Source organism: Mytilus galloprovincialis, chromosome 13 (assembly GCF_965363235.1).
Source record: "Mytilus galloprovincialis chromosome 13, xbMytGall1.hap1.1, whole genome shotgun sequence".
Classification (NCBI taxonomy): domain Eukaryota; kingdom Metazoa; phylum Mollusca; class Bivalvia; order Mytilida; family Mytilidae; genus Mytilus; species Mytilus galloprovincialis.
The window spans coordinates 42,732,232-42,745,446 of NC_134850.1; the positions used below are offsets into that span (position 1 = coordinate 42,732,232).

The window sequence follows — 13,215 nt, forward strand, 5'->3', positions numbered from 1 at the left end:
GCAATATATGTTTGTAGGAAGTTTCCATGGGGGAGATAATAACTTTTCTTTCAAAAAGTCTTTATTCAAAAGAATAATACTTTAGGTTATCTCCCCTGAAAACTTATCAATAGCATATTGTTATTTCACACATGTTTTACTGAATATATGATGTTTTATTTAAAATGATATCTGATTCTTATAAATATAGAATACTTTTAGAAAGAAAAACTATATGAAAGCTTAGTTTGGACAATTTTATAGCAATTCAAAATGAACAGTTCCTCTTCAGCATGGAAATGAATATAATATAACTATACAAACTGATAAACTAATTTTGTCACAACATCATTAAAGTGGAGCTAAAGTCTTATAGGATTGTAAGTATATTTTATTTTATCACCTTGCACTTTCACATTTTGACTGAACAATTTGTTCAATATTCTGACCAGTTGAACAATTTGGTTTAATAAAACAAATTGCAATATAGTCAAAATTTTTAATGAGTTGCAATTGGTGGAGAGCAACACTAACAGTCAACTCGCTGTAATGTACTTAAAATTGCTTTATAGTTTTCCATGTTGCATTACCATGTCAACTCTTAGAATGTCAACTTCAAGATTGTATTGTTGTCAATTTGAGCTCCAATTCATCAACTTAACAGTCACTTCTGAATTTTTAAAGGTTGTTATGTAGAAATTGAATGATATACATACTATTTACATTACAGAATGCTCTGCTTCTGACTTGGAGAACTTACCATCAGCTTTGATGAAGTGTTACATACCTGCCAACTGTAGCTTTATCAGGTGTTGTCATGAAGTTGGCCTACTTGGTACACCAATGGAAACAGAGCTTGAAATTGACTCGTGTAACTTTGAACTGTCTGTCAGGATTGAAAAACTGAAGTTCAAAATTCCCTTCCATGACTACCAATGGGGTAAGTTCTAGTTACGGGTCAGTTTATTTGACATTAAGATTTCAATAATTTTTTTCCAAATGTAATATTTACTTATTTCAAAAGAAAAATAAGGTGCTACTTATTTTGCTATATTACATGTTGATATTCGAAAATATAAATGAGGAAATTCATGTTATTATACGCCCGTTTACGGGACGTATTATGGTATACCATTGCCCCCCTGTCTGTCCGTCCGTTGTCAACATGTTGACAATAACTTGAAAATGCTTTAACCAATAAGCATGAAGCTTTAGTGAATTGTTTATATCTATTTACGTGAGCTCCCTTTCGTTTTTTTATAAATTTCAGATTTACCGTTTCCAAGTTTTGGTTTTTTATTCATTAAAAAAGGGGGGATTTTCCAGTTTTACGACAATAACTCAAGAATGCTGACACCAACTTGCAAGAAATTTTGATGAATTGTTTATATCTATTGACATGAGCTACCTATCGATTTTTATAAATTTTAGATTTTATGTTACTGAGTTGCAGGGTTTTATTCATAAAAAGGGGGGATTTTCCAGTTTTCAGACAATACCTAAAAATGCTTTCAGCAGTTCTCATGAAACTTTGGCGAATGGTGTATATATGTTGATGTAAGCTCCCGTTAGAATTTTCTAAATTTTAGATTTTACATTTCTGAGTTATGGTTTTTTTTCATTAAAAAAGGGAGATTTTCCAGTTTTTGGACAATAACTCAAAAATGCTTTCAGCAGTTCTCATGAAACTTTGGTGAATTATTTTTAGCTAGTGATGTTATCTCCCTATTGATTTTCATATATTTCAAATATGACATTGAGAAGAAATTGAACTTTATTTGTTTATAGTCTGACAACAGATTTACTAAGTATTGCGCAACAGCACAGTGTATTGCACAACAGCAAGAAATCTTTAATTGAATATAAATTCAATTCAAATAACCAATTTAAAGTTCTTTGACTACATTTATTCAGAAACCTATAATACATTGTATGTCAAATATTTAATTACAATTCAAATTCAGACCTGTATCAAGCTTGAATACAGAATGAAATGTTCACAAAAACTGAGCCAGGTTTTGATGTACTCATTATGCCCTGTTTTTTTTTAAATAACATTGTTTGCTTTTAATCTGCTGTCTTAGCACTGCAGCTGCAAATTATTTGTTGTTACCTTGATCTTGCACATGTAATCAGCTCTATGTTTAAAAAACATGAGGTTTTGGAAATAGCACACCCATGAAAATTATGTGTTCACTCAATATTTAAAGTTACATTAGCATTATCTTGTTAATATACATCTTTGGCTTTTCAAAGCATACAACAGGCTGAAAGGGATATTATGGTTGATGATTCATGCATATCATTTAACACTAACTCGAGATCTATCTGTCAGTGTAACTGGTCTGGCTTCTTATGGAGTTCATGCAATTCCCTCAGGTTTTGTTTTGTGGTTTCTTTGATTTGTCTCTTGGTCTCTTTTCAAGGTTATAACATCGTTTATCTACTGTTGCCTTTATTCATCAGCTTGTAAAGACTTAAAAATTCCTATGAGGCAGTTAAAAAAGATACTAGTATATATCCATCACAACCAAACACAGGCTGATATGTTGAAACTAATGCTATAAAGAGGAATCTGTTTGGATATGTAGAATGTATAAATTCACATTCTTTCTTAATTTGGAAAAGCTGTCAATAAATTAGAGTATTTTTAACCGGATTTTTGTGACAAAAATGTCGGTTATTGATTTGGGGATGTACGGCGGGCGGCCGGGCAGTCGGGAGGGCGGGCGGCCGGGCGGCAATCAAATGTTGTCCGTGCATTAACTCATGAACCGTTCAACCAAAGCTTTTAAAATTTTTATATGTTGTTACTGACAACTAAATGAAGGTCAAGTTCAACAATGGCAATTTGACTTTTACCGTTCAGGAGTTATGGCTCTTGAAAGATTGAAAAAATGGTTTTTCCAGTCGTGTTTGTGCATTTACCCATGAACTGTTCTACCAAAGCTTCCCAAATTTTAATATGTTGTTACTGATGACAAAATGAAGGTCAAGTTCAATAATGACGATTTTGACTTATACGGTTCAGGAGTTATGGTTCTTGAAAGATTGAAAAATGGAGTTTCCAGTCGTGTCCGTGCATTTATGCATGAACTGTTCTACCAAGGCTTCCCAAATTTTAATATGTTGTTACTGATGACAAAATGGAGGTCAAGTTCAATAATGACGATTTTGACTTTTACCGTTCAGGAGTTATGGTTCTTGAAAGATTGAAAAATGGTGTTTCCAGTCGTGTCCGTGCATTTTCTCATGAACCATTCAACCAAAGCTTTTGAAATTTTTATATGTTGTTACTGATGACAAAATAGAGGTCAAGTTCAATAATGACGATTTTGACTTTTACCGTTCAGGAGTTATGGTTCTTGAAAGATCGTAAAATGGCGTTTCCATTCACTTTATTGCATTTACTCATGAACCATTCAATCTAAGCTTTTCAAATTCTAATATGTTGATACTGATGACAAAATGGAGGTCAAATTTGATATTGACGATTTTCACTTTCACCATTCATCAATAATGGTTCTTGTGATATTGCCAGGACACAAATAAATGCTAATAAATCCGGTTTGCTGTCGTTGTGACAGCCTCTTGTAAAATATAATTCAATAGCACTATATTTCTGAAGAATTTGAAAAAAATAAAAGATTTTCTTTTAAAGCATTAGCTGTCAAATTCATGTTTATCTATTTACTCAAATTCTCATATTTGATTTATAACATAATAAAAAGAATATCCATGTCATAACATATTGGAAATAAAAAATTTACAATGCATAGACTTGATAATATGTATCAGCATTTCATATGTATTTTAGCCTAGGTGCCATCTTATTAACCATATAGTTGACCTCCGAAGACTGCAGACAGTCATATAACCTGATACACACACCAATATAGATATAAATAGATAGTGAATAGGTTCAATTAGATTTTTCTTGGTCTTTTAGATTTCATATTATAGGTTAAAAAGAATATGTTATTTATCGTTTTTACCGATATAAGAATGATTTTTTGTGGACCAAATCAAACACCAAATCCTTGACCCTTGTTTCACTTTCAGTGTTAACATTATTTTTCTTTTAATAGCTGAACACGCCTATGCTATCTCTAGCTAAGGGGTTGAAATGAAGATCAAATGAGTACTGATTTAATGAGGTCAATGTTTGGAACAATTAAACCAATCTAGCTGCTAAACGCTAATTATTATTCCACTTTTTCATTTTTATTAATGATTTAAAAAAATATATATATATATTAAGTCCATGTGCAAGTTTTTGTTAGTACTATTTAGCCATTCAAGTATATATAAAGATATTTAACTTTATTTTACCTGAACCATTTGTTGCTTTGTTTGCTAGAATTTGCTTTGGTCATATTTAGATCAATCATTTCCTATTTTTACAAATTACCTAAAATCATACAGGCAATATGTTGAATTTTGTATCTTAATTACAAAACCTGTCAAGGTTAGGTTTTTTATAAATAGATAGAAAATTCAGGCATTTTACAAAATGCTTAAATTTAGAAAATCCCTGTAACATTATTTACATAAATCATTAAAAAGAGGAATATAAGATTTTTTTTTATGGCCCAATTGTTTTCCGAATAAATGGCTGATTTTCTAATTTTTAGCTGACCTGGCCCTTTAAGTGAGCTTTTTATCATTTTGCGTCCATCGTCATCGTCGTCGTCGTCGTCCGTTATCTTTTACAAAAATCTTCTCTGTAACTACTACATGTACTAGGCCAAATGAAACCAAACTCCACTTGGCCTAAACCATCCTTAGGGTATCTAGTTTGAAAAATGTATCCGATGACTCTATCCATCCTTCAAGATGGCTGTGATGGCAAAAAATAGAACATGGGGGTAAAATACAGTTTTTGGCTTATAGCTTTGAAACTAAAACATTTAGAGCAAATCTGACAGAGGGAAAAAATTTCAGACGCATCAGAAAACCTGTTGATGGGTTACTGCTTCTGAATTGGTAATTTTATGGAAATTTTACAGTTGGTTATTATCTTGAATATTATAACAGATAGAGATAAACTGTAAACGGCAAATTTTTTCAGCCATGTAAGATCTACAAATAAGTCATCATGACCAAAATGGAGAAAATCTGAAAGGAAAAAATATGTTAAGAATGATGAGCTCTACTAATTGTCCATACATACGTCAAAACTGTTAGACAAATTTTTATAGCAGTTATTGCTCATAAATGACAAATTTTACTATTTTTTTTCTACATTTTTGCCTTTAGAACCCTTTTTCTGTTAAGCCTCATAAAAATAGAAAAATAAACACTCTAAATCTCAAAAACGATCAGCAAGGCAAGCCCTATTAATAAGTCAAAGAAACTAAAAAGACTAAAAGATCAGTAATACAAGATCAATAAAATAGAGATTTTTTCATGGTCTATTATCGTCTACAATGTTGGAGGGTGACCCCTGTATGATTTGGCCATAGACCAAGGTGAGCGACACAGGCTCTTGAGAGACACAGTCTCTTGAGAGCCTCTAGTTTACTTTGCAGTAAACTGGTACTATCATCTTTAAATTATCATAATTTTTTGGAAGTTGACATTGTGAAGATTATTCATTTGCCATATAGGTCAAAGTGACAATATTTTTTACCAATTTACAGGAGTTGTACAAAGTATGGACCTGTTTGGTTTGTTGACAATGGAGTAAGTATCAACTTATTTTAGTCTAATAAATGCAGAAGAGCATAATTAAAAAAAATAAGAGTGAGTATAATCATTTGACCATCATACAATCATTAAACACCCCTAGGGTTAAGGGTATAGAAATAAGTTCCATGCAATATTTCTTTCATAAGACCATACTCTTTTATAAATGCAAAAATTATGAGTTATTTTGAATGTTTTTATAATTCTTTTTATTAGTCTTGGTATTATTCTCTTAATATATGAGGAACCAGTAAACCCACCCTGTAATACCCTCCACAATTGGCACATGGACACACCACTGCTTCTTCTCTGTCTCCCTGTAGGATATAGTGGCCGAGTGGAATATAATAAAGCAGTGTAGAAAGTAAACATGATGATGTATAAAAATAGTCAGGTTTGGGCAAACTAACCACAGTTTTTTTTTAATGCAAAATACAAATGCATACAAGGCAATAATAATCATGACTAGTGATAATCTAGAGTTGAATAAAAGATAAGCCAAACAATGGTTCTCCAAAAATTGAATTGTTCAAACCTGAGAAGTAGTGGTAGGAATTTAAGTATGGGGAAAAAAAAAACCACACTTAGATGATCATATTTATAGTACATGTGAACAAAAAATTTAAATAATCAGAATTTATTCATAGGAAATGAATGACTGGTTATCTATCAATTTGCTACACCGTATGCAATATAATGCTTTATTATGATATAATAACAAATCTCTGTACTCTAAGAATGAAAGAAATGTGAGGAATATATTTATGAAACAGCATTTAAACATATAACAAAAAAAAAGAAGACACCATGCGAACAAGTTTGCTATCTCCATTTAAAGACTTTTCTATATAGTATACCAATATTCAAATTGTTTGGAGTCTTAAAAAATTGTAAATAAAGTAAGCTTATTCTAAAAGATCTGTCATATTCTCATTGAATTCTCTACACACTAAGAACAGACATTAATTTATAAAGTTCCTAACTTAGAACTGATACATGAACATGTGGCAAAGTTGGAATTGTTTTTTAGCAGATAATCTTTACTATTGGAATAAAAATGCTATAAAGAAAAAGGAAAAACAAGCATCAGTACAGAAAAAGCAGGATACATTTAATAATATATTCTTTTTCCTACAGCTTTGTCATAGAGAATCTATATGAGGCACAACAGTTCTTAATTTCCATGAATTTGACATTATCCTATGAATCAGCTGGACCCATTAAAGAAAGCAATATACTAATGGACAAGGCCCTTTTATCTAAGAGACAATGTGAATGGAGCTCTGATTTCCATATTTATGGTCAGTATTTATATGTTTAACATCAACATTTAACAGCTAACTTAGAATAACTTAGAATTACTCATTTTGTTAAATATTTGATATACAGTACTTCCAACCTTAGGCGTTATACTGTTTAAGCGGTCAATGAGCGGTCATCGATCAGTCAAGTTAGCATCAAACTCACATCACCAATCCGTCAGACTAACAGTAAAAGTAATTGACTGAACGAAGGGATCGGACCGATAGGACCGATCAACCTTTCTGACGGATTGAAATCTGCTCAGTCACATGATAAACTAATACAAATAACGGAATCTTATTTTCGTTTAATGTAATTAAAATGGCGACGTAAAATACGAAACCTTCAAGTACAATGATCAACATTTTTATGCCCCACCTACGATAGTAGAGGGGCATTATGTTTTCTGGTCTGTGCGTCCGTTCGTCCGTCTGTTCGTTCGTTCGTTCGTTCGTCTGTTCGTTCGTCCGTCTGTCCCGCTTCAGGTTAAAGTTTTTGGTCAAGGTAGTTTTTGATGAAGTTGAAGTTTTTGGCTTCAGGTTAAAGTTTTTGGTCAAGGTAGTTTTCGATGAAGTTGAAGTCCAATCAACTTGAAACTTAGTATACATGTGCCCTATGGTATGATCTTTCTAATTTAAATGCCAAATTAGAGTTTTGACCCCAATTTTACGGTTCACTGAACATAGAAAATGATAGTGCAAATTTCAGGTTAAAGTTTTTGGTCAAGGTAGTTTTTGATGAAGTTGAAGTCCAATCAACTTGAAACTTAGTATACATGTGCCCTATGATATGATCTTTCTAATTTAAATGCCAAATTAGAGTTTTGACCACAATTTTACGGTTCACTGAACATAGAAAATGATAGTGCAAATTTCAGGTTAAAGTTTTTGGCTTCAGGTTAAAGTTTTTGGTCAAGGTAGTTTTTGATGAAGTTGAAGTCCAATCAACTTGAAACTTAGTATACATGTGCCCTATGATATGATCTTTCTAATTTAAATGCCAAATTAGAGTTTTGACCCCAATTTCACGGTTCACTGAACATAGAAAATGATAGTGCAAATTTCAGGTTAAAGTTTTTGGCTTCAGGTTAAAGTTTTTGGTCAAGGTAGTTTTTGATGAAGTTGAAGTCCAATCAACTTGAAACTTAGTATACATGTGCCCTATGATATGATCTTTCTAATTTAAATGCCAAATTAGAGTTTTTACCCCAATTTTACGGTTCACTGAACATAGAAAATGATAGTGCAAATTTCAGGTTAAAGTTTTTGGTCAAGGTAGTTTTTGATAAAGTAGAAGTCCAATCAACTTGAAACTTAGTATACATGTTCCCTTTGATAAGATCATTCTAATTTTAATGCCAAATTAGAGAATTTATTCCAATTTCACAGTCCTTTAAACATAGAAAATGATAGTGTGAGTGGGGCATCCGTGTACTGTGGACACATTCTTGTTTTTTATTAAGTCTCCCAAACAAAGACTTATATGTCTAGGTGAGCCATCAATCTTTCGTTTGTGCATTGGGGTCTATTAAGGGGTATTTTGGGAGGTAGAAAGGAAGGAGGGGTTTACTATAGAACTCTATGGGATTTTATTTTCTAAAATTTTCAAATGAATATAACTTGAAAACTGTATGTGATAGACACATGCAGTCTTCAGAAATGATTATAGGACAATAAAACAAATCACATGAAATATAGGGGGAGTCCATAGGGGGTCATCCCCACCCCCTTCAATTTGAGAATATGCTTTTATGTGGTAAACGGTCCAGATCCCCACCCCTAAACCATATATATTCTTGAATGGGACGATAAAACAAATCAAATGAAATTAAAGGAAAGTCCCCGGGGGTCATTCCCACCCCGTTCAATTTGAGAATGTGCTATTATCTTGTAAACGGTCCAGATCCCCACCCCTAAACCATATATATTTTTGTAGGGGACAATAAAACAAATGAAATGATATAAAAAGGAAATTCCGAGGGGGTCACCCCACCCCCTCTTGTTTGAAAACTTGTAAACGGTCAACATCCTCACCCCATAACCATATATATTCTTGAAAGGGACGATAAAACAAATCAAATGAAATTAAAGGGAAGTCCCCAGGGGTCATTCCCAACCCGTTCAATTTGAGAATGTGCTATTATCTTGTAAAAGGTCCAGATCCCCACCCCTAAACCATATATATTCTTGTAGGGGACAAAAAAACAAATGAAATGATATAAAAGGAAAGTTCTTAGGGGGTCAGCCCACCCCCTCTTGTTTGAAAACTTGTAAACGGTCAACATCCCCACCCCTAAACCATATATATTCTTGTATGGAACAATAAAACTAATCAAATGAAATTAAAAGGGAGTTCCTGGGGGTCACCCTTACCCCGTTCAATTTGAGAATGTGCTATTATCTTGTAAACAGTCCAGATCCCCACCCCTAAACCATATATATTCTTGTAGGGGACAATAAAACAAATAAAATAAAATAAAACGGAAGTCTCGAGGGGGTCACCCCACCCCCTCTTGTTTGAAAACTTGTAAACGGTCAATATCCCCACCCCTAAACCATATATTTGTTGGTAGGGGACAATAAAACAAATGAAATGAAATAAAAGGGAAGTCCTGAGGGGGTCACCCCACCCCCTCTTGTTTGAAAACTTGTAAACGGTTAACATCATCAACCCTAAACCATATATATTCTTGTATGGGACAATAAAGCAAATCAAATGAAATGTACGTAAAGTACCTGGGGGTCACCACCACCCCTTCCTGTTTAAATACTTATAAATGGTGGAGATCCCCACCCCTAAGCCATATATATTCTTGTATGGGACAAAAAATCAAATCAAATGAATATGGGACCATATGAATGGCGAGTTATGAGAGCTTTGTTTGGGAGACTTCGTAACAGCATCCTGTTACAATTACTTCTTGTTAATTATTAAGTTTAATGAATTTAAATGAAAAGAAATATACAGATAAAACCTAAATTTGAATATAATAATATTAAGAACGGTCATTGTCATTTTTATTTAGGTTATATATTTTTATAACCGGAGAGTTCTAAAACTGTGTTGATATCGCGATTTTAATTTTATTATTTTCCAAAAATACTCTGGAAAATAAAATGAAATAATCAGATATTGAAAATTTTAGAGTATTATTCCGGTGCTTTGCTTTTGCGCCAATTGGCATTTCATTTGCGCCAAAAAAATCTTTCATTTGCGCCACAAACAATATTTCATTTGCGCCAAACATTAAACCTTTCATTTGCGCCAATTTGCAGGTAAATACAGGTAAAAGACTTTTGATAATTATACAGTTTTTGTTTGCATTATGAAACATCTTCCTCAGAAACCAGTCATCATTATAAAAGACAAGTAATGTAAAAACTTGACAATTCTGTTATAATTTTAAATAAACGTTAAAATCTGGTTGATATCTTATTTCACGGGTTTACATGTTTCAAAAACATAGTCGGCATACTTTATGCATCTGTCAATTTTGTCCCAAAACGAAGTCTACAAAAATCGATCTTCGATCCCAGCAACATTTGCAAAAACACATTATGCATAGCTTATTCAAAGTATATATATGAATAGATTGTGACGCTCTCTAGTCATAAAGCTTTAAGATAAAGTGTAGCAAATTTTCCTTTTTTTCTTGAAGCAGTTCATATAATCGTGGCGCATAGTTTCAATTATATCCACACATACATCTTGAGTATTATAAGAAAGACATTCAAAATTAGCTATACTGTAAAAAATGATAATTAAACTTTGAACATTGTCTATCAATAAAAAAATCTCAAATTTGTTTGTTTCCATATAATATGGATATCTAACTTTTCCATTATATATTACCTGCATCACCTGTAAAATGGTGCAAATGAAGTTTTTATTTTTTGGCGCAAATGAAATATAACCTTGTGGCGCAAATGAAAGATTGGATTTTTTAAAAATTGGCGCAAATGCAATGCACACTTTTATTCCCAATATTTTAAATTTTTGTATCCTTATAATCTTAAAATTCTTTAAAAAAACAAACTTATCTCAATCAAGGCCAATATAACAAAGTACAAATAAAACTGCAGCATTTTCTTTTAAAAATAAGAAATATCTGTAATTTTAATCAGTGCCATTATAGTATATTTTTTCTGATATTCTTTTACCAAAATAAAACTATAAAAATTTTAAAAATCCAATGGCGGTCAATAATTTCCATTGAAATAAAGAAATTATTGCACTTTTATTCAACAAAAACAAATTATATGCATATTTATCCTTTATTTATTCACATTTTTATTCAAAATTACATATCAAAAGGCATTTATAACGACATTGTATTGTTTCAAATATGAGAAGAAATATTTGTATTTTAGGCAACGTGTACACAAATTAAGTATCTTTTACCTAATATTTAGCATATTTTATGAAAAACAACCAATCCTGATGTACAAAAAGTACTGAAATCTTATGGCAGTTTATAATTTGAATTAAATTCTTATTCCACAAAAGCAAAAGTTTAAGTATTTCAATTCTGATTATATCTAAATTCTAAAACAAGGCTTATCTTGAGGCCTTTAGAATAACTAATTTCAAATTAAATAGCATCATTTTTTATCAAAAGAAGATTAATTTTGGTAATTTTAAACAATGCAAACACAATTTTAGTATGTTTTCTCTAATATTCTTTTAATTTTATGAAAACAACCAATCTTAAACTGTAAAAAGTACAAAGATCCAATGGCAGTCAATAATTTCCATTAAAATGAAGAAATAATTGCATTCTTGTTCATCAAAAACAAAAGTTAATGCATATTTATCCCTAAATTATTCACATTTTCTACAAAATTAGTTATCAAAAGGCATTTATAACAACTGATTGCAATTGACAATGCATTATTTCAAATATGAGAAGAAATATTTGCATTTAAGGCAATGAGTAAATTTTTTTGTATCTTTCCCCTAAAATTCAGCATATCTTGTGAAAAACAAACAATCCTGATGTACAAAAAGTACTGAAATCTTATGGTGGTTTATAATTTGTATTGAAATAAAGCAATATCTGCATTCTTATTTCAATAAAACAAAAGTTTAAGTATTTCAATTCTGATTATATCTAAATTCTAAAACAAGACTTATATTTAGGCCTTTAAAATAACTAATTACAAATTAAATAGCATCATTTTTTATCAAAAGAAGAATAATTTTGGTAGTTTCGAACAATGCGATAACAACATTTCAGTATATTTTCTCTGATAATCTTTTAATTTTATGAAAAACAACCAATCCTAAACTATAAAAAGTACAAAAATCCCATGATGGTCAATATTTTCCATGAAAATTAAGAAATAATTGCATTCTTGTTCAACAAAAACAAAAACAAAAGTTAATGCATATTTATCCCTTAAATATTCACATTTTATACAAAATTACATATCTAAAGTCATTTATAAAATCAAATTGTAATTGACATTGCATTATTCCAAATATTAGAAGAAATATTTTCATTTTAAGCAACGCGTACAAAAATTTAGTATTTTTTACCTAAAATTTAGCATATTTTATGAAAAACAACCAATCCTGATATACAAAAAGTACTGAAATCTTATGGCAGTTTATAATTTGTATTAAAATAAAGCAATAACTGCATTCTTATTCCACAAAAACAAAAGTTTCAAGATTTTTAATTCTGATTTTATCTGATATAAATAAAAAGACTTATTTTGAGGCCTTTAAAATAAACAATTACAAATAAAATTTATTAAAAGAAGAAATTAAGTATAATATATACCTTGCTTTTTACAAGTTAACATATTTAAACGACGAATCCGCAGAATGAGTTTGTTTAAATATTTTAATGAGTAAGGCGTAATGTATATGTTTTGTTCAAAAATGGCCTGATGTTTTTTTTAACTTTTAAAAAACCAGAAGAAGTGTCGTTTTATCCCACTGCTTAGCTCACCCACAAGAAAATGGAATCATTTGGGAATAAGGCACATCAGACAAAAAGTTATTTTTCTGAATTAAACGACTCAGGTTCCTCACAGGCACTTGTCTCAGAAAATTACCTATATACCTTTATATCACATTATGTTATAATAAGGTATATAGGAAAATAAATTCTGAGACAAGTGCCTGTGGGGCTCCTCTAAGGCACATACCATTTGATTTTTTTCAGGGTCTGAGAATTTTTAAAACAAAATATTCTAGCTCTTTTTTGTCATAAAAAAATCTTTAGAAAAAATATTTTCC

At 31.1% G+C, this 13,215-nt stretch overlaps 1 protein-coding gene across 1 annotated transcript in view; it reads left to right on the forward strand.

Moving 5' to 3' along the window:
- Positions 1–13,215, forward strand: part of LOC143056124 (uncharacterized) — a 98,822-nt gene that overhangs the window by 76,301 nt on the left and 9,306 nt on the right. Inside the window, exons 34-36 of the mRNA XM_076229210.1 lie at positions 710–919; positions 5,622–5,664; positions 6,805–6,968. Of these exons, the coding sequence (XP_076085325.1) occupies positions 710–919; positions 5,622–5,664; positions 6,805–6,968 (417 nt within the window). The remainder of the gene's footprint in view (positions 1–709; positions 920–5,621; positions 5,665–6,804; positions 6,969–13,215) is intronic.